This window comes from Penaeus monodon, chromosome 6 (assembly GCF_015228065.2).
Source record: "Penaeus monodon isolate SGIC_2016 chromosome 6, NSTDA_Pmon_1, whole genome shotgun sequence".
NCBI lineage: Eukaryota > Metazoa > Arthropoda > Malacostraca > Decapoda > Penaeidae > Penaeus > Penaeus monodon.
Genome location: NC_051391.1, coordinates 56,656,201 through 56,678,700, shown reverse-complemented (window position 1 = coordinate 56,678,700; position 22,500 = coordinate 56,656,201). Strand labels below are relative to the sequence as shown.

Here is a 22,500-nt window from a genome sequence, read left to right as displayed (position 1 = left end):
CCTTCTTCATCTGCAATGCATGGATGCAAGTAGGTTCCATGCACAGAGCTGGGAATCTCTAGAAAACTTCACCTTTCACCGGTGTCCCACGGCAGCAGTTCCTTTTCACATCTTCTCATCATAAGGAGAATCCGACTTCTTGTACTTGGTATACTGAGTATCATACTGTGCTGGAGGGTTTGACTCCTTTGGCACAATGGGGAAGCAGCACCACAGAATGAATGCAATGAATGCAACAAAGGTCCCAATTAACAAGATGAAGTCCTCGATTGTCTGAAAAACAATGATAATCAACATCTCACACACCTCAAAATTATACGAACTATAAATATAACTAACCTACAACCAAAACATTACGCTAGCAATAACTGACAAGAGGTTTAGTTTCCTGTAATTTCCTAAAATGAAGTATTTTCTTATCTAACTTTTGTCCAATTTACAAAACAGAAATGCTAAAAAATAAGTAAAATATTTAGGATTATGTTAAAATTATGGTGCAGAGGGATGGTAATCAGTGATTTCTTCTGGAGGATATATATATATATATATATATATATATATATATATATATATATATATATATATATATATATATATATATATATATATATATATATAAAAGAATGTGATATGACATTGTCATCCAACAGCCTGACAAAAATTACTTTGTGACAATGAAATTTAAAGGAGTAAATTTCTTGTTTGGATAACCTCTAGCATACATGCACACTAGAATAAAAAGGCAGAAGAAGAAGAAGAAGAAGAAGAAGAAGAAGAAGAAGAAGAAGAAAAAGAAAAAAAAAAAAGAAAAAGAAAAAAGAAAAAAGAAGAAAAAAGAAAAGAAAAAAAAGAAAAAGAAAAGAAGAAGAAAAAAAATTGAAGAAGAAGAAGGAGAAAACGGAAAGAAAAGAGGAAGAGGAAGATGAAGAAGGAAAGGGAGAAGGAAGAGAAGAAAAGAAAAGAGAGAAAAGGAGGAGGAGAGAAGGAAAAAGGAAGGAAAAGAGGAGGAAAGAGAAAGAAAGGGGAAAGGAAGAGAGAGGAAAAGGAAGAAGAAAGAAAAGGAGAGGGGAGGAAGAGAGAAAAGGAAGGAGAGAGGAGAGAGGAAAAGAGAAAAGGGAAAGGGGAAAGGGAGAGAGAGAGGAGGAGAGGAGGAGGAGGAAGAGAGGAGGAGAGGAGGAGGAGGAAGGAAAGGAGGAGGGGGAGGAGGAGGAGGAGGAAGAGAGGAGGAGGAGGAGGAGGGGGGAAGAGAGGAGGAGGAGGAGGAGGGGGAAGAGAGAGGGAGGAGGAGGAGGGGGAAAGGAAGGGGAGGGGGGAGGAGGAGGAGGAGGAAGAGAGGAGGAGGAGGAGGAGGAGGAAGAGAGGAGGAGGAGGAGGAAGAAGAGGAGGAGGAAAGGAGGAAGAGAGGAGGAGGAGGAAGAGAGAGGAGGGAAAAAAGAAAAGGAGGAGGAAGAGGAGGAGGAGGAGGAGGGGGAGAGAGGAGGAGGAAGAGAGGGGAAGGGGGAAGGAAGAAGGGAGAAGGGGGAAGGAGAAGGAGGAAGGAGAAGGAGAATGGAGAAGGAGGGGGGAAAGAAGAAAAAAGAAGAAGAAGAAGGAGGAAGAAAGGGAAGGAAGAAGAAAGAAAAAGGGGGAAGAAGAGAAGAAGGGAAGGGGAAGGAAGAAAAAGGGAAGAGGAGGAGGAGGAAGAAGAAGAGAGGAGAGGAGGAGGAAGAAGAAGAGAAGGAGAGGAGGGGGAGGAAAAAGAGAGGAGGAGGAAAAAGAGAGGAGGGAGGAGGAGGAGGAGGAGGAGAGGGAGGAGGAGAGGGAGGAGGAGAGGGAGGAGGAGAGGGAGGGGGCAGCAGCAGCAGCGCAGAGCACCCAGCAGCAGCAGCAGCAGCGCAGAGGAGCAGGAGGAGGAGCAGGAGGAGGAGCAGCAGCAACAGCAGCAGCAGGAGGGGTTGGGGGGACAGAGAAGGGGTAGGGGTAGGGGTAGGGGAAAGGGAAGGGGAAGGGGAAGAGGAAGTAGAGGTAGTGGAAGAGGAAGATGACGAGGAAAGACGAAGAAGGCAGCAGGAAATATCACCACACAGATAACTGTCTGTGCTATGAACTTACTGGTTCCTCGCCAAGCAAGATGGAATTGACAAGGTAAACGAAGTCATCGAAGGGAGTCATGGCTGCTCCGACAACTCTACAACACCACCAGCTGGAAAAAGATTGCATAATTTCACAAATTCACCATAATTTTCTTAATTAGCATTAATGATAGTAGACAAAATATTCAGTGATCTAAATCACTGCATAAGTCAGAACAATATTTTGCAATAAAGCTATTTTTCATATATTCTCCTGATCCACCAGGGAATACTTTAATAAAAAGAAACATTAATGATTTATCCAAGTTTGGCATACTTAAACCCAATGCCACTAGTAGCAATTAATGTTCAGTGTAGTACTGCTCTGTGAAATGTCTCTACACATAGATGACTCACCAAGTGCCACCAAGGAGACAATCAGTAGACTTCGTGACTTTGCCCGATTTCACCTTTCCTTTCGTCTCGGGAAATTTTCTTTTATAATAATGCTATCAATATTGAAGTTATCATCATTATTATAGGCATTATAATCAATGTTATTGTCATTACAAATTGCAGCATAAGATATAAGAAAATAACATCCAAAAATGAAGGAAAATGGTAAACTGGTGAGATAGATAGTACTAGTAATTGGACCATTGGTGAAGCCATCTATGTGTAAAGAGAATTAATGAACTAAACTAACAAATAACATGGCAGTTGCCTGCACTCATACCTGGTACTCCTTTATTCAATGGACTGTGGAAGCAGCACCACTGCTTGCTTACATTTTCAAAATACGTACAGCTTGAATGGACTGGAGTAAATCTCACTAGAAACAATACCTTGACAAGTTTGGAATTTTACTTTTATTCCTGAATGTCATTACAGTGTCTATGTCTAGATAATACTGAGATAACTGGTTATTACCCGGGATGTGGGTTTTGTGAGCCGTTGGAGGAGGAGGGAGGCTGTGCTCAAGGCTAACAGGATGTGGCCTGTGAGGACGTGTGTGTGAAATTCCAGTAAACTTCCTAACATACCATAGATTATATTATATGTGCTTTTATCTCAACAAGTGAGATATACGGTGCACGCTTCCATACACACAACTGCATCCCCACTCTCATACACATTGTAACAAGCAAGAAAATATTCAACTAGTGTTTGATGGTTTTCAGTCTTAGTGAAAAAAGCAATTACTTGTTTGATACGGGGGAGATTTGTTTTACTCACATATGCACCCCTCCAAAGACCCGAAGGAGATACCTAATTCTACCAATGGTCAATTTTGTTAGCCAAATCTTTAATATCTGACAAAAATAAAATTTCAGGGTTAGTCAGTGGATAGCAGCAAGTACCCCTTCTGAAGTAAATGCACATAATCTAGCTAGGACAAAGAGATGACTAATGCTCTCCAAGGCAAATTCATCAAAATATTTGGTATGCGAGAAATAATCTTCCATTCAGGTATTTTCAAGGTAACATTTCAATGCTTTCATCTTTTGTATAGGAGTCATATGATCGAATTCATTCAAGTCACACATAGTACAAGAGTATGAACAAACACAAAGAGTTACCACTTCTTCCATCCAACAAAGACAACTGTATTTACCCATCATCCCTGGCAGCAGTAGGGTAAATATTAACCCAATGCCACTGGGAAAAATGTTTTTTTTTTTTTTTTTTCTGTGAAATGTGTCTGCACTTAGATGGCTCTGCAAGTGCTTAGCCCCAAAGGATTACCTGATTCTCCCTTCCCTTGAAATGGCTGGAAATACTTTTTTTTTTTTACTAATGCTATGAATATATAGGGTGTTATAATAATAGACATTATAATTACTATAATGTTATTAACATTAGTAAAGGCAAAACAAGATAACGTAAAATATTTTCGTAAATCAAGGAAAAGGGTAAATGGGTGAGACAGACAGTGCTCGTAATTGGCTCATTGGCGACTTAGTACAAGTACAGCCATCTATGTGTAAAAACAATATATTTAAACTCACAGTGGGCATGGCATGTAAGTACATGTACTTATTAAACATATATCCAATAATTTAAAAATCACTTGAATGATTTATTTAAATCCATTGTGGATGTGGAAGGAATGAACCTTATGAGCCATAACCAAATGCTTTTGCTTCTTATCTCTATCCCACTTTTATTCATTACTCAGCCTTTGAAGATTATCATTTTTTGATAAGAAAAAAAAAAAAAAAAAAAAATCATAATCCTCTTTCAGAAAATTATTATGAATATGATTAGGGTAGAACAGTATCAGTGGAGAAAATGCCAATACAGGTTAAATACAAGGCAGGTTAAATGGGAAAATACTGTAGGCTATTTTTTTGTTTTTATTGCTATTATTGTTGTTTTGAATGTTTTAACAATATAAAAAAATATATTAGCAATAATAATATTAATATTAATAATAATAATAATAATGATAATGATAATAATAACAATATTAATGATAACAATATCAAATTATATTAACATTAATATCAATAACTATCATTAGTCTTTTTGTTATTATAGGTATTTTTATTAATATCATTATCATATTTATTATCATCCATACTTTTTTGGTTGTTATTATATATCTCATTATTACCCTTATGATTAGCCTTACTATCATCATTATTATTATTATCATTATTATTGTTATTATTAATATAATCATTAATAATTATAATAATAGTAATAATAATAACCATTAATAATAATAATAAAAATAATAAAAATAACAATAATAACAAGAAGAAGAAGAAGAAGAAGAAGAAGATGAAGATGAAAATGAAGATGAAGATGAAAGAAGATGAAAATGAAGTGAAAATGAAATGAAGATAAGATGAAGATGAAGATGAAGATGAAGAAAAGAAGAAGAAGAAGAAAAAAGAAGAATCATTGATATTAATAATAATAATAATAATAATAATAATAATAATAAAAGTAATAAAATACAATAATAAAAATAATAACAATAAATAATATAAAATTTAATAATTATTATTATTATAATCATCATCATCATCATCATCATCATCATCATCATCATCATCATCATCATCATCATCATCAATAATCATCAACAAGAAGAATATGAAGAATATATAATAATAATAATAACAATAATAATAATAATACGAAGAAGAAGAAATAATAAATAATAATAATAAGAAGAAGAAGAAGAAAAACAACAACAACATAAAAACAACAACAACAATAACAATAATAATAACAGCAATAATAATAGCAAAAATAATAATGATAATGATAATAATGATAACAATATTAATAACAATAATAACAATAATGATAAAGATGATAATGATAATAAAAATAATAACAATTACAATCATTACTACTAATATTAATAAAATCAATATCATTATTATCATTAATATTGTTGTTGTTACCATTATTATCATACTTATCATTATCATTATTATCATTATTAATACTATCATTAACATCCTTATTATTATCATTATTATTACTATCATTACCATCATTGTAATTATCATTATTATTTTTTTCATTATTACTATTATTTTTATCATTATTACTTTGTTTTTCTACTATTATTACTATCATGATCACCACCACCATCATCACCACCACCACCATCACATCATCACCATCACCATCACCACCACCATCACATCATCACCACCATCAACATCATCATCACCATCACCACCACCATCACATCATCACCATCACCATCATCATCATCATCATTTAATTTAATCCAATTTAATTGTAATTGTAATTCTTATTATCTTTATGATGATCATGATTGTTATCATTGTTGTTGTAATTATGAATGGTATTATTATTGGTATTATTTTTACTATTGTCATCGTCATTGTCATCGTCATCTTCATCGTCATCGTCATCGTCATCGTCATCGTCATCGTCATCGTCATCGTCATCGTCATCGTCATCGTCATCGTCATCGTCATCATCATATCATTATCATTATCATTATCATTATCATTATCATATCATCATCATCATCATCATTATTGTTGTTTTTATGATCATCATCATTATATATTATTCTTAATCTTATTCTTATCATTGTTGTTATCGTTATTATTGGTGTTGTTACTATTATTATTATCATCATTAATATAGTTGTTATAATAATAATAATAATAATTATTATTATTATTATTATTATTATTATTGTAGTTATTATTGCTGTTACTATTATTATTGTTATCATCATCATCCACATCATTATTAATTTTGCCATCATTATTGTTGTTATTGTTGTTGTTGTTATTGTTGTTGTTGCTATTGTTGTTGCTACAGTAACAATAATAACAATACCAATCAAAATTACAACAACAATAATGATGATAATAACAATCATGATCATCAGCAAAATAAGAATAAGAATAAGAATTACATTGACAATTACAGTTTCAATTAAAAAACAATAACAATCACAATAACAATAACCATAACAATAACAATGACAATGAAAATAACAATAACAATAAAAATAACAATAACAATAAAAATAACAATAACAATAAAAATACTAATAATGATGATGATAATAATAATAACAATATCAGTACTAATAATAATAACAATAATGGCAACAATAACAATAATAATAATATTAACTACAACAACAATAAAAGTAATAATTGCAATAACAGTAAAATAACAATAATGATAATGATAAAAACAATAATTATAATAATAATCATCATAAAAAGGAAAAAAATAATAAATAAATAAATAAAATCATCATCGCCATCACCACCACCACACATCACCATCATCATCATCATCATCATCATCATCATCATCATCATCATCATCATCATCATCATCATCATCATCATATCATCACCATCACCATCACCATCACCATCATTAACTATTACTATTATTTATATTATTATTTTTATCATCATAACAAAAATAAATAAATAAATAAATGTTGACGATGATGACGATGATGATGACGATGATGATGATGATGACGATGATGATGATGGAGATGAACGATGACGGGAAATGAGTGATGTGACGACGATGACTGACTGACGATGACGACGACAATGACAATGATAACACTAACAATAGCAATAACCTATCATAATAATATTATCTAACTAGAACATCTTTTACAAATAATACTCCTTTCCTTGCACATTTAGATTAGAATAAATTAATTATTTTTTGCCTCTTGAACCCGTTCGCCCCCTCATGTGTATCTACATGACTTCAGAATCATACCTAAGATGTATATTGTATCACTATTATAAATTATTTGACTGCTTGTAGCGCTGACCGGAACGAGGCAGATGAAGTGACTGACAGGTGACGGATTCTGATGACTTGTTGAAATACAAAGACAACAATGATTGGTTGTTACAAGTATAATAACTGATTCTTCATTTTCAGCTTGGTAGTGGACACGTCAGATGCAAAGGCTCTTATCAATCTCCTATGCTTGTTTACCATGATGATGCTCAAATAATGGAAAAAATTATACATTGTTAAATCCTGGGCAAGTAGAGACATAAAGCCAGGTAAATCCCACTTAAACAGCACAAAGGAATGCTATTTGCTGCTGAAAACAAGCTGAGGAAAGCCAAGGTAAGCCCAGAGTTAATTGTCAAATATAAACCTGGAATCGCTTGCATGTTTGTCACAGAACCTTTGTCTTCAGCACACTGGCAGAAGAAGGACAGCGAACCCCAATCCCTGTATTCCCTGTTAACCAAAAGCTTGTAAGCCAACCTGTTTAATTTACCATCAAGTAAGGAACCCTATCCAATTTCTATCCTGCTAAGTCCATGAGCTGGTTGATTAGCCTTTGCCGGAGTGACTACATGAGCAAAGGCCGCAGCAAATTGCAAGCCTCATCCTCTCAGCCGGTTGCCGAGACAGTGTAGTACCGCTAGAGCACCTGCTCACCACACTTTTCATTCTTGAACTACATTACCAACGATAAAGTGAGTCCGTTGTCAACGCACCTTTATTTCCAAGCCTTAGCGAGGAAAGGGCTACACTGACGCACAATATTAAAGAGCGGGTAGAGGTTAACTCTTTGTAAAAAAAAAAAAAATGAATAATAATAATAATAAAATTACCCATGTCATGCTAAAACCAGGGAAGATACCTCCAAAGAAAAATCTACCCTATATTTCTGTTTTTTTTTTCCGACCGTAGTTTAATCCATAGTCACCAAACATACAATGCAATGCAACACAGCACGGACAACAAAACCAAAACCTTAAATAACAATTTAATTCGCACATGAAACTCTAATTCTCTATTACATATATATATCCCAAAAATGCCACCTTAAATACCCCCCTCTCCCCATCTCCCAGATCTAATAAATAAAACACACAAAAGAAAAAAAACAAAAATACAACCATAAAAAAAAACAGACATACACAAACCATTAAAAATTAAGAACAATAATAATAATAATAAACTCAACATGACAAGCCTCCCACAACAGAACCTACCTCCCTCACCTCCCCGTTTTCAAAATAAACAATAATAATAGTAATAATAACAATAACATAATAATAAAAACACACAAGTCTCCTTCCTTCGTCTAGATTCAGCCAAGACCAATACCCCCCCACCACCCCATCCCAGCGAGACTCCCGGAAGGCTAAGAGAAGAAGAAGAAAAAAAATGAAACGAACGAAAAATAGAAGAAAAAAGGGGGGAAAAAAGGACGGAACCAAGGGGGAAAATACCCACGAGAGCAGTGGCGAGCTTCGTATCAGCACGAGAAGCCTCCAGCCTGCAGCATTTCCCTCCCTCGGCGAGTGACGGACTGTGCCTCCCGAGCCCCGAGACCAACACGCGCATTTCTCAGCCCGATTTAGGGGGGAAGGGAAAGAAGGGGGAGGTATTTAATTTTTTTTTTTTTTTTTTACTCTCTTTTTTTCCTCTTTCTCTCTCTCTCTGTTCAGCTCCTCCCCTTCGGCCTCTCCTTTCGGGCCATTTCCGTCGGGGGGATAGAACGAACGGGGGTGGGTTATTATGCTGGGGGGGTCCTGTTCTTCCTCGCTTCGCCTGTGGCTTGGGGGAAATGTGTCCGCTCGGGTCGATAGCTGGCGATTCTTTCGAAAATTTACCTTCCGAGTGAGAAATGTCACTATGCCAAAATACCGCAGTACGAGCGTAAAGGGTAATTTTATTATTATTATCATTATTATCATCATCATCTCACTCAAAAGTAATACCCTGTTACAGAACTATAGTTAATGGGGATATCTTCTCTTATCATCATGTCACCTTAATATTGTAATATTGCGATTGATATTAAAAAGTGAGAGAGACAGACAGGCAGAAGCAAAGAAAGAAAGAGGCAGAGAGATAGACAGACAGACAGACGGACAAAGAAATAGACAGACAGACAGAGAGAAAGACAAAGAGATAGACAGACAGAGACAGACAGACAGATAAAGCAACAGAGACAAACAACAGAGACAGACAGACAAACAGAAGAGAAGAAGAAAAAGAGAGAGACAGACAGACAGAGAGAGACCGACAGATAGACAATAGACATCACACAACACACACACAACCACACACACAACAGCAACACACACACACAGACAAAAGAGCAACACACAACACAAGAGACAGAACAGAAAGAGAGAGAGAGAGAGGGGGGGGGCAAGAGAGAGAGAGAGAGAGCAGAAGACAGAGAGAGACAGAGAGAGAGAGACAGACAGACAGACAGACAGAGAGAGAGGGGCAGATAGACAGACAGATAGACAATAGACACACACACAACAGAGAGAGAGAGAGAGAGAGGCAGATAGACAGACAGACAAACAGAGATTACATAGGCAGTGAGAAGAAAGAGGCAGACAGACTGGTAAACAAACAGACAGACACAGAGGACGCACACACAGTTTCAAAATCAAATTCAACTTGTTCTGATATAAATGGTAGTTGTACAGTTATAATTTAGTCTGTGGTAACGTGGTCATAGTTATTAACATTACCAAATATATATATATATATATATATATATATATATATATATATATATATATATATATATATATATATATATATATATATATATATATGTGTGTGTGTGTGTGTGTGTGTGTGTGTGTGTGTGTGTGTGTGTGTGTGTGTGTGTGTGTGTGTGTGTGTGTTTTATGAACAGAAATATACGTGTCGATAATCAGAAACATTTTTTTTTAATCAAATAAGTGTGATTGAACATCCTGATAGTGAGTATCTGAAAAAAATAGAATTTTAAAATATGCTACTGTAATAATACTGATAGAGTAGTGGTGGTAATAGTAGTAGTAGTAGTAGTAATAGTAGTAGTAGATAGTAGTAGTAGTAGTCAGGGGCGTCACTTCAATTTTTTTTTCTTTTCGAGGGGCAAGGTAGGCGAGCAAAGTGAGCACAATAAGTATCTGGGGCGCTGCGATCCCCCCTCCCCCTTCCCTAAGAAAAGGAAAAAGAAAGAAAAAATGAAAAATTAGCTCAGAGTTATAAAGGTGTTATTTAGGCAATGTGGGAGTGTGGCCCTAGGGAAGGGGGGGGGGTAAGCCAGACCTTAAGGGGGGAATCGGAGTCTTGAGGGGAAAATTGCCCCACAAATAACGACCCTGGTAGTAGTAGTAGTACTGGTAGTAGTAGTAGTAGTAGTAGTAGTAGTTGTTGTTGTTGTTGTTGTTGTTGTTGTTGTTGTTGTTGTTGTAGTAGTAGTAGTGATGGTAGTAGTGGTAGTAGTAGTGGTGGTGGTAGTAGGAGTAGTAGTAGTAGTAGGAGGAGGAGGAGGAGGAACATGAACATGAACAGGAACATGAACATGAACAGGAGGAGAAGGAGAGGGAGGAGGAGGAGAAGTAGAAGTGGTAACAGTAATAGTAATGGTATGTTGATAAAATAAAATTATTATGATGGTAACAGTGGTACTACCAATAATAATGAGTCGGATAATATCATGTTCCTTATGAACCTAAGTGGACGAGACCAGCATGTCTTGAAAGTGTTAAAAAGGGATCGCGATTTTATAAAATCAGTAGATCTGAATGAAACGCTACCTAGAAAGTGGTTCTTGTGCTCCTATAGAATAATAAGAAATTCCTTCTTGTTCTGCCATAATTCCCAATGTATAACTTTATAGTGTACATATACCCTGATGAATAAGATTTAACCAACAGGCAAAAAGGAAAACTTTTGGTATGTTTTAGCATCACCAATATTTCGACTTGTCTAAACCTAGAAGGTACAAAGGAACCAGCAAGAACACGAATTAAAATTTAATTCGACGGCGCCGACAGCAAACAAGACAAACAAGAAAAATGACAAACGGGACATTCGTCAGGAGGGACTTTATTGAACAAAGTGTATATCTATCTCTATTGAATTGTAAAAACCGTAATAATCAGCTTTTGCAAAGTCCAGTATTCGACCCTACAAAGAGGTACATTAATCATTATATACATCGCTGGGAATTTTAAAAATATATATTTATATAAGGGTTCCACAAATTAAAATCGAAAAAGATAAAGTTCGGATTCTACTAAAATTGTAGCTTCCGTTTTAAGCCAAGCTAGAAAATACCAATGCTAAATGGTATCCGCTGGTTAGAAAAATGCATACATTAGACATCAAAATCAAAACTACCATATACCCAAATGAGGGAACACAACAAAATATAATACAATTCTCTTTTTATTCCCTTTACTCAGTTATTATTTCCTAATCTATATATATTTTTTTCTTTCTTTCTTTTTAATGTATTCTCTCCTACAAATAATAACTCTCGTTTAGCAAATGCGTCCGCTCTCGACCAATCACGTTGCGCCCTCGGGAACAGCTGGCACATCTAGCAGATGCTCCCGGCCAATGTTTACATGCGAGGAAAAGTGCGACTTGTTGGGGTAATTGAAGAATACCGACAGAATGTCGGGTTGTATCGAAATCCCGCTACGGGATAGCGATGAGGTAAGTTCCCGCTGCCTTTTAACGAAATGCACGATTGGAATAGGGTATTTTTGTTGGTAGGAGTCGCGTAATGTGGATAGTTGCGACGTGTGATGTAGGATCCCTAGTCGAAAACGTCAACCTTGAGCCGACAAGCCACAGCTGATGATAGAATATTCTGGGCTATATTTTGTTTTCGATTATCTCATTCATCTAATAATATTATTTTAGAGATAAATCTTCATTGTCGATAACTGAAAGTCATAACTAAATGGGTTTTACGACTTTTAAAAGCCTGTGAGATAGAAAAGTGATTGGGAATAGTCACAAGAGGATATAGAAAAACCTAAGCTAATGTCCACAGAGAACATGTAAAACAAAAAATTTAAGGTATTTAAAGTAATTTCTAAAATTTTAGAATAAGGCCACATTGTCCTGGAAATCTTTGCTTGCCTTCATGATAACAAATAGTCAGCACTTCATATTCCAGCAAAGGCAAACACACTTTCACACATAATAGCCTGATAAAATGGTACTTTACAACATTCCTTGAATTAAATAAGGAACTAATTCAAAATCTATGTAGCTGATTATAAGTGAAGGTTTGTTGCCAAAGTGCCAGCATGGAGGTCAGGTCCAAGCACATGTCACTATTTTAGGTGTTATTTTAGTTTTGAACCATTGTTACCCATAAGGTAACTAATATATGGTACTGATAGATTGGAGAATTTTAGGATAGGTATCCTTAATGACTTCTGTTACATAATGAAACAAACAAGTCCATTTACTGATGTTGACAGGTGCTCTGTGAGCCACACTGAATGATGCAATAGGTGCTGTGTGCCATCAGCCACTAAAGGGATGACTAGAAATAAAGGAAACAAATAATTTCCCTACTCTATAATTTTTTGTTGCAGCATATACAATTTTATAGAGAAAAAGTGACTTTGAGGGGCTGTAGCTACGTCAGACATGGAATATTTTTATATTAGAGTTTACAACTAGACAATTTTCAGATATAGTCACGGATTGTCAAAGGGCAAGCTCTGCCTTATCATAGCTACACTAATATATGTCCTTTCTTTAGTATGTATTTTTTCTTCCTTTCGCTTTTGAATATTGTCATTCTATTTTACTTTCAGGTTATTGAATTGGATTTGGAATCTTTACCTGAGGGAGATGAAGTGCTCGGCATTCTCACCAACGAGAAGGTCCCACTCAATTATTGGGTTGACCTTGCTGTAAGTTTTCCTTTTCTTACCATCATAGTATGAGTATAAAGTAATTTGTAGTGAACTTTACATTATATGTACCATTTCTAAACTGATTTATGGTGACTAAATTATAATGTGTATAAGAAGCGGCTAAGAACACTGTATATACACTGATAGATTGGTTTCTATATTTATATGTATATATACATTTTCAGGTTGAGTACTATAAACAAAAGAAGGAAGAGGACTTTGTACGTATCTTGGAAGCAAGCAGGACAGATGCCAACACCATGTACAGAGAGTCTGAGAAGGATCAGGTAACTATTGCACTTTCATATATACGTTTTGTGCTATATAGAAAATGGTCTTGGAATTGTTTGAATAATGCCAAGCTATATATTTTAATGTTGTTCATCTATTGATATTTCATAATAGTATGCATACATATTTTTTGTAAAACTTATGCGTATTACATACAAACTAACCCATATTTTCTCTATTCACAGATGCGGTCATATGACACACTGGCAGCCTATTATGTGCAGTTGGCCAACAAAGAGAAAGATAAGACTGCAAAGAAGGAACTGTTCCAGAAAGCAACTTACCTTTACACAACAGCAGATAAAATCATTATGTACGACCAGGTAGGGTACACCTGTGTATTTTGTTTAAGAATTTTTGTAGGTCCTTTCAAAATGTCTGACTATCATATTTGCATGCAAAGGTCATTTTATGTATCACACACCTAATCCAACAATTTTTATTATTATTGGAGTAACCTTTGCAATGTAGTCCATTATGGAATCAACTGCCTTACAAAATTTACCCATTATCTCTGTATCAGAATCATCTCTTGGGCCGAGCATACTTCTGTTTGCTGGAGGGAGATAAGATGGAACAAGCTGATGCACAGTTCAACTTCGTACTCAATCAGTCTGCCAATAACATCCCATCTTTGTTAGGCAAAGCGTGTATTGCTTTCAACAAAAAGGTATGGCTTATGAACTATTTATGTAAAAGTTCCTGTAATTCTTAGGACTGTTGTATACTCATGAAAATAGTTTTATTTTTCAATATAGATCTAAAATATCTCCTCACCAACAGGATTATAGAGGTGCTTTGGCATTTTATAAGAAGGCTTTGCGAACAAATCCCAATTGCCCGGCTGCTGTTCGGCTTGGTATGGGCCATTGCTTTATGAAACTGGGAAACCAAGACAAGGCTCGTTTGGCCTTTGAGCGGGCATTGGAATTAGATGGAATGTGTGTTGGAGCTCTTGTTGGGTTAGCAGTGTTAGAACTCAATGAAAAGAAACCAGAAAACATTCGTAGAGGAGTGCAGATGTTGTCGAAAGCATACAACATTGATTCTACAAATCCTATGGTTTTAAATCATCTGGGTAACCACTTTTTCTTCAAACAGGTAATGTGTTAGAAGTCTCTTTATTTTGTCCTTTTTTTTTCTCCCCACATTTGAAGAGGCTAATATGATACATGTTTCAAACTTATAAAATTATAATATCAACACAAAATTTTTTTATAGGTATGAATAGAATATCCTACATGATTTAGATGTATAAAAGTATAGTAAGTATCAAGATAAACTTTTGCTATAGATAGGAAGAATTAGATCTATATATATTGAAAAGTAAGAAAGTTATTGCAATTGTTGCATTCTTTTCAGGACTTTCAAAAAGTACAGCACCTTGCTCTCCATGCTTTCCACAACACCGAAAATGAATCTATGCGTGCTGAGTCATGCTACCAGATGGCTAGAGCATTTCACGTGCAAGAAGATTACTCACAAGCCTTCCAGTACTACTACCAGGCCACCCAGTATGCAGCGCCAAACTTTGTTCTACCCCATTATGGTCTTGGTCAGATGTATATTAACAGAGGAGATACTGAAAATGTAAGCTGACATAATTTTGCGTTTACTTTTATTTCACCAAATGGATAGTAATCCAAACTTTCTGTATTGTAATATGACTATGTAAGTTGTGGATTTTTTTAAATTTTTACTATTATCATTATTCTATTTTAATAAACACATTATCCTTTTCAGGCTGCTCAGTGTTTTGAAAAAGTACTGAAAGCTCAGCCAGGTAACTATGAAACCATGAAGATCCTTGGTTCTCTTTATGCCAGCTCAACATCTCAGAGTAAGAGAGATTTGGCTAAGCAGCATCTCAAAAAGGTAAGACCTGTCATATTGTTACACTTCTACTCAGTGAATTATAAAGATGGTTATATCACATAAATGAAAGGTAAGGTAAAAATACATCATCATTTGCATTGTATTGCAGGTGACAGAGCAGTACAGTGAGGATGTGGAGGCCTGGATTGAACTTGCCCAGATCTTAGAAGGCAGTGACCTCCAGGGATCCTTGTCTGCATACCACAAGGCCACCAAACTCTTGCAAGACCTTGTGCAGATGGACATCCCTCCAGAAATTCTCAACAATATAGCTGCTCTTCATTTCAGGTATAGCTTAATAAGAACTTGATTTATTTGTGTAAAAGGAGAGTTCATCTGTTTTGTTTATGGTGCGACACTGTGTGATATGACGTGATAGATAAGGCATATATAATTTTCAGGTACTGTATATGAAAAATGTAAAAAAAAAAAAAAAACTCTGATTTGTCCATATTCTTGAGGTTTAGAAGAGAAAGTATACATTGATGAAATAAATCTCATGAATTTCTGCAGACTCGGCAATTACGAAGAAGCCCAGAAGTACTTCAAGGAAGCCTGGGAACGCTGTGATGCAGAGAAGGACCAGGATCCACAGTACTATTCCTCCATTTCTGTCACCATCAAGTATAACACTGCACGTCTTCATGAAATGTTCTGCCAGTTTGACAAGGCAGAAAAGCTCTATAAGGAAATTCTTCAGGATCATCCAAACTATGTGGATTGTAAGTATGAAAGACTCCTTATTGTCAGTTTTGTTTCCCTGCTTTGCATTTATTATATATATATGTTACTCTGCTTTCTAATTTTTTTTTTTTATCAACAAATAACCATAAGGTATTTACTCACTATGAAAATTTCAGGCTATCTAAGACTGGGTTGTATGGCAAGAGACCGTGGCCAGATTTATGATGCTTCTGATTGGTACAAAGAAGCCCTGCGTATGAACAATGAACATCCTGATGCCTGGTCCTTGATGGGAAACCTTCATCTGGCCAAGAATGAATGGGGTCCCGGACAGAAGAAATTTGAACGTATCTTGAAGGTCTGTGTCAAGAGGACTGTTTCTGTCTGATAGAAGATAGAAAAAAAATTGTACATTATTTGATGTCTGTGTTAATGAAAAATCTTCTGGAGAATTTTGTTGCTGTATATGAAGCAGTAAAGGATACAAACACTATCATTTTTAAACATTTTTGCAATCATTACAATCATTATCACCAGTGACATGATATGCTTTATTACAGAATCCCAGCACCACAAATGACTCCTACTCCCTCATTGCCTTGGGAAACGTATGGCTAACAACACTACACCAGCCGAACCGTGACAAGGAAAAGGAGCAGAAGCACCAGGACCGAGCCCTTGCCATGTACAAAACTGTCCTTCGTTCTGACCCAAGAAGTATCTGGGCTGCTAATGGCATTGGTAAGTTGTTGTTGTTGTTGTTATTGTTATTGTTTTTTATTACGTACAAGTGTCTTTATTTTTATTTTTTATTTTTGTGGATTTAGATGGGTGTAATCAGTTGACTATAGAACATTTTCATTGCCTTAAAGATTTCAAAGCTAACAACAAAAAATAGTGATATTGTTAAGATTTTTTAATCATGTTTAAAAGTAGAGTCATCTTTTCGTTTGATGTAGCCTATAAACAGAAGGTGTACAGTTTAATAGTTCACCCATTAGCAGGTAGTCATTATCCAGTTCCTTTTCTTTTGCAGGTGCTGTATTGGCTCACAAAGGTTACATCAATGAGGCACGTGATATATTTGCCCAGGTGCGAGAGGCAACAGCCGATTTCAGTGATGTCTGGATGAATATTGCCCACATCTATGTAGAGCAGAAACAATATATTAATGCTATACAGATGGTAAGGATAATGGCCTTTTGTTTGGGGGTTATTTGTTTTGTTACCCATGGATGTGCACTAGATATTTATGTGTGTGATTAATTTGGTGTTTTCTCTTCCATGATTAGTCTTAATATATATATTATTGGCAATTTTATCACATTCTTTCAGTATGAAAATTGCCAGAAAAAGTTCTTCAAGTATCCAAATGTAGAGGTTCTTGGGTATCTTGCTCGAGCATACTTCAAGGCAGTAAAGCTGAAGGAGGCCAAGTATACACTTCTCAAGGTAATTATTATTACTATTATTATTATTATTATTATTATTATTGTTATTATTATTATTATTGTTGTTATTGTTATCCTTTTTTTCTTTCTTTCTTTCTTTTTTACCTGAGGTACTTTCAGAAGTAAGAAAATAAAAAGTGAAAAAAAGGATTTATTGAAGCTAGTAATAAGCAGTGACACATGCTTCATTTCAAGTTGTTTTTATGTACAAAGTATGTAAATATGCATTGATGAGGAAAAAAAAAAAATTTGTTATTTTAGGCTCGTCATGTTGCTCCACATGATACCGTCATCCTGTACAACTTGGCACTGGTGTTGCAACGACTAGCCACACAAGTGCTTCGTGATGAAAAATCCAACCTGAAGACTGTGTTAGCAGCTGTACATGAGCTAACATTAGCTCAAAAGTGAGTATTGAATGCAAGATGTATGTGTAAATAATATATTTTGGTATATGTGATTCTGAGTAAGTATTTTTAATAACATTTTATGTGAATAACTTCAAGTAATATTTTTATTTTCCTTTGTTCAGGTACTTCCAGCATCTCAGTGTCAATGGAGATCGTCTGAAATATGACTTGGGGGCTGCAGCTGCGGAAGCCAGCCAGTGCCGTGACTTGCTCTCTCAGGCTCAGTACCACGTTGCTCGTGCCCGCAGGCAAGATGATGAAGAAAAGGCACTCAGGCGTAAGCAGGATGAAGAAAGGCAAGCTCTCAAGCAGAAGGTTGTGGAGGAGAGACAGAAGATGGAAGAGAGGAGGAGGCTGATGATCGAAGAGAGGGTCAGTATATACGTCTCTTCCTTTGATTTCTTTCTCTTCAGCGGTTTCTTTTTCTTTGATTTCAGATTATTTTAAGTAGCTAGGAAGTTCAACTCTAATCCTGGTATCCTTGTATACTGGAAGTTTCAAGACTTTTTTTTTTTTTTTTTTTTTTTTTTTCTTTATCAAATTACATATATTGTTGATTATTGGCAAAATAGAAAAAAAGTGCTGAAAGGTCTTTTGTCTTTGTGGTAACTCTGTACACACAGTTTGTGGATAGAGCCTTTCTGATTTGATTTGTGGAAGGAAGGGATAAGTATATTGGGTGTGGAAAAAGCCCCTTTATCAATTTTAGTTTGATCAAAGTGGACCAAGTTCAGTAATTTTGAAATGCTACCTCCCCCTTTTTGACATGATTGATTTTGTTAGAAGAACAAGCAGATTTTTTTATGCAACACTACCTCCTTGGCAATATTATGAAGAAAAAAGGAAGCCCATACAAATCTAATCTGGTGAAAAAGTAGTTCCTTAAAGTTACCAGAATTAATAATTTTGAAAGTTGGAATGTTGGCCAGTTAAGATTTCCATGATCATAGTATTTTTATACTAAATTTCTGTTAAGTGTTGTTTTGAAATTCATAAAGCTGCAATTATTATTACAGATGAAAGCTCGAGAACAGTACAAGGAGAAAATGAAGAATGCTGTCATCATAAACGAACCAGTCGAACCTGCAAGGAAAGGAGGAAGAGGCAGGAAGAGAGATGTGGAAATCCTCTCAGATGGATCTGGTGGAGGAAGTGGACCTGAGGGGGAGAGCCGACCCAAGAAGGGCAGAGGAAGGAAGAAGAAGGAACCAGGGTAAGATCCTTATGATTTCAGCTTATGGTTTGTGCTTTCTCTCTTTTTACACATCTAGGAAATATATAGAAGGGATGAATAAAGTAAGTAATGATTTTTTTTTTTTTTTTTTTTTTTTTTTTTTTTTTTTTTTTTGTCTTCCAGGGAAAGGAAAAAGCGAGGCAGGAAAAGCAAGCAGGGAAGTGATGATGAGGATGACGACCAGCCCCGAGGCCGCAAGAGAGGGAAGGGAGGAGCCAAGGGCAGGAAGAAGGCCTCAGAAGACGGCCTTTCAGCCAAGCAGAAGGGACGTATTGTGTCCAAGGCAACCATTTCAGACTCCTCAGATGACTCGGACAACGAGCGCCTCAAAATTGCCAGTGGATCAGATAGTGAGGGTGGAAAGAGCAAACGTCGAAGGGTCATGTCAAATTCGGATTCCTCGAGGTCTCGCTCCAGGTCAAGATCTGGGTCAAGGAAGTCCTCACGATCAAGGTCACGTTCCAAATCTGGATCAAGGTCACGCTCAAGGTCAAAGTCCGGCTCTCGCTCCAGGAGTCGCAGTGGATCCAGGAGAAGTGGCTCAGGATCGCGATCCAGGTCACGCAGTCGTTCTCGTTCTGGTAGCAGATCCCCGGCTAGATCAAGGTCTGGTTCACGTTCCCCAGCAAAATCACGGTCAAGGTCAAGATCTGGATCGAGGTCAAAGTCAAGGTCACGTTCTAGGTCTAGATCCGGCTCGCCTCGCTCTAGGTCCGGCTCTCGCTCACCAGCCAGGTCAGGCTCAGGGTCTCCCCGCTCCAGGTCTGGGTCACGCTCCCCTGCTAAATCCGGGTCAGAAGTTGGCAGGGCGAGTGACAGTGAGTAAACGGGTGTTGGGGTTTTGGCCATTCAGCATTTTGGCTTCATCCATCAGTTATGAAAACTGCATACTTTTTTTGAGGTGGATTTTATTGTTTACATATTTCTTAGCATTACAAATTTGTCATTGTGAGGAATATTCATTATCATTAAAAGTAGAAGGCAAAATGTCATACAGTTTTTTAGGTAACAGTACCTATGTATAGACTGGTTTCTTAAAGAGATTTGGCTGTCTATGTGTAGACAGATTTCATAGAGTTTTGGCTGTCTAATCTACCTATCATGAATGTACAGAACAATGAAATCTACATGTATCAAGCATGTATACAATAGGTATTATGCATTATTGATGATTCCAAAATTCCATGGAAAATGCTACTTACTTTGTGTTTGTATATATGTGGGTGTGTATATTACATGTTCATGCACACATTTACATATATCTACACATACGCACACTCGCTGTGGAATAGATTACATCATGGATTGGTTTCAACTCAAAATGAAAGAAGTGGGCATTGTTGGAATGAAAAAGGCTTGCAGTTTATGTTTTGGATTGAACTTTGAATTCTGTCCATTTTTCGGAATTATATTGTCCCAGTTGTATCTGCTGTTGAGAATTTCAAGCATCTACTTTTTTGACTAGGATACCTTTTGTAGTAATATACATTGTATTCTTTGTATTTGAGGTCATAGTGAAGAAAGTAACTTAGACAGTTTGTTTGATTAATTGTGACTGATCATATTTCGGAATATATTGAGATGTGAATAAAAGATCATCTTATGTTTGACATGAAGATGTAATATTAAGTACTGTATCGAAAAAAATATTAATAACGTAAACAGTTTTCTGTTTGTATTATGATTACATATTGTCCACATATAGTTGGTGTGATAATAAATCAGTTGAAGACATGTATATAGTGTATATTAATTTATCCAAAAATATTATTTAATGAAAGCCAGTTTCAGGTTTTTAAATATTTCCACAAAATACAAGATAGAAAGCTTTTACATTTTGATTGATCAATGAAAGACTTTTTAAAGAATGCACGTTAACTGTCTAAGTTTCAAAATACAGCGTTCAAGACATTTTAGATCTCTAATCTTGGAATAATGCTTAGAAATATTGGGTGTGGACTACATTGTCCAGATCAACTAGAATACTCCTGTATAAAGTATATTTACAGTAAAAAGTAAAAATTCTTGGCTTAGCCGTCATGTAGAGATAAACATGAAGTAGTTGCTAGTGACTTAATTGATTGAAAGTTTTTATTTATTCCACAAATTACTGCATTTCCATTTTCTTACTTTTTCACAATCCGTCAAGGTAAGGTGGGAAGTTTGTCCCTACACCTCTTGTCAGAGCTGGAAACGTGAAACCTGTCTGGCGAAGTCATGCAGTCACCCAGGGATACGTGCAAAAGAAATGGCAATGATGATAGCATAAAATAAGAGAAAAAAAAGGAAGGTAGACGGACCGTCGACCAACTCCTTACCCTGTTTGAAATCAACGTCTGGGGCGTCCACAAAACTTATAGATTGAGACTCCGCCCCCGCGCCTCTGTGATATTAACTCTCGCGCGATGTCAAGACTATGTCGCAGTTGCGAGGGACGTTAACGCACACCAATTCCCTTCAGATCGACGCCCACTAATAAAATACCCTTCAGATCGACGCCCACTAGTAAAATATCTCACCAGGCTGCAGTTTAACGTCTCGTTCGCTCACCTCCCACAGCTTCTTGGCCAGGCCTTCGTCTTCGGCTAACTTGCAGCACGAGCTCTCCTTGGACAAAGATTGCCACGAAAGAGAAGAAAATTGAATATCTGATTATGCTTTCTTGTCTACAATCTACCAAGAAACAATATGTGCTTTTACATTAACAGCTTTATAAGCTTTGTAACATGGGGCATCATTTGTATGGCTGAGGAAACTGGTTATTCAAAATGACGAGAGACGAAGGAAATGTCGCCGGCGTGCAGGGCTAATGTACCTTACAGTCTACGAAGTATTTTCCGGACATGTGCTGAGCTTCTTCGGCCACAGCTAAGTAGATACTAGTTTGCGCGCCATCGTCTCGACTCTGGAGAAAAGGAAAGATAGAGAATCATTGTTCATTGGGAGGTCGATGGCTCTGTACTGAAAAAGGTTTGTAGCAGATAATGTTGTAATCCAATCCTCTGTTTCTCTTTCTCTTATCCCTTTTTCTCCCTCTCACCTTCTCACCCTCTCACCCTTTCCCACTCCCTCAACCTTTCACCCTCCCCCCTCTCTTTTTCGGTCTCTCTCTCTCTCTCTCTCTCTCTCTCTCTCTCTCCTCTCCTCTCTCTCTCTCTCTCTCTCTCCTGTCTCTCTCTCATGTCTCTCTCTCTCCTCTCTCTCTCCTCTCTCTCTCTCTCTCTCTCCCCTCTCCCACTCCCTCTCCCTCTCCCTCTCCTCTCCCCCCCCTCTCTCTCTCTCTCCCTCTCCCTCTCC

At 36.4% G+C, this 22,500-nt stretch overlaps 3 protein-coding genes across 4 annotated transcripts in view; 1 reads left to right on the top strand and 2 right to left on the bottom strand.

The window, feature by feature from the left end:
* Window positions 1-9,328, bottom strand: part of LOC119574680 — a 9,747-nt gene extending 419 nt beyond the window's left edge. Inside the window, exons 1-3 of one of the 2 annotated variants that reach the window (XM_037922069.1) lie at window positions 8,804-9,328; window positions 2,092-2,182; window positions 1-273 (exon numbers count right to left, since the gene is read on the bottom strand). The exon at window positions 1-273 is cut by the window's left edge and continues 419 nt beyond it. In XM_037922069.1, coding sequence (XP_037777997.1) covers window positions 106-273; window positions 2,092-2,151 — 228 coding nt within the window. In that variant the 5' untranslated portion in view covers window positions 2,152-2,182; window positions 8,804-9,328 and the 3' untranslated portion in view covers window positions 1-105. The remainder of the gene's footprint in view (window positions 274-2,091; window positions 2,183-8,803) is intronic. The other variant, XM_037922068.1, reaches the window with a different exon arrangement.
* A 2,580-nt stretch (window positions 9,329-11,908) lies between these two features.
* Window positions 11,909-20,378, top strand: LOC119574676 (RNA polymerase-associated protein CTR9 homolog). The gene is made up of 18 exons (XM_037922065.1): window positions 11,909-12,035; window positions 13,157-13,255; window positions 13,444-13,545; window positions 13,735-13,872; window positions 14,073-14,219; window positions 14,333-14,650; window positions 14,912-15,139; window positions 15,293-15,424; window positions 15,534-15,712; window positions 15,938-16,146; window positions 16,285-16,466; window positions 16,669-16,849; window positions 17,145-17,293; window positions 17,444-17,560; window positions 17,821-17,966; window positions 18,092-18,341; window positions 18,986-19,182; window positions 19,327-20,378. The coding sequence occupies exons 1-18, from the start codon at window positions 11,994-11,996 to the stop codon at window positions 20,027-20,029; spliced, it is 3,519 nt and encodes a 1,172-aa protein (XP_037777993.1). The 5' UTR covers window positions 11,909-11,993; the 3' UTR covers window positions 20,030-20,378.
* Window positions 20,379-21,170: 792 nt separating this feature from the next.
* Window positions 21,171-22,500, bottom strand: part of LOC119574679 (retinol dehydrogenase 13-like) — a 5,157-nt gene continuing 3,827 nt past the window's right edge. Inside the window, exons 7-8 of the mRNA XM_037922067.1 lie at window positions 22,019-22,108; window positions 21,171-21,810 (exon numbers count right to left, since the gene is read on the bottom strand). Of these exons, the coding sequence (XP_037777995.1) occupies window positions 21,706-21,810; window positions 22,019-22,108 (195 nt within the window). The 3' untranslated portion in view covers window positions 21,171-21,705. The remainder of the gene's footprint in view (window positions 21,811-22,018; window positions 22,109-22,500) is intronic.

Excerpts from the sequence above, each read along its gene's own strand:
- LOC119574676 (XM_037922065.1), top strand. The coding sequence starts at position 11,994 with ATGTCGGGTTGTATCGAAATCCCGCTACGGGATAGCGATGAG. Across the intron at positions 13,546-13,734 it reads GAGAGTCTGAGAAGGATCAG|ATGCGGTCATATGACACACT; the intron begins GTAACTATTGCA and ends CTCTATTCACAG. Across the intron at positions 17,294-17,443 it reads ATATTAATGCTATACAGATG|TATGAAAATTGCCAGAAAAA; the intron begins GTAAGGATAATG and ends ACATTCTTTCAG.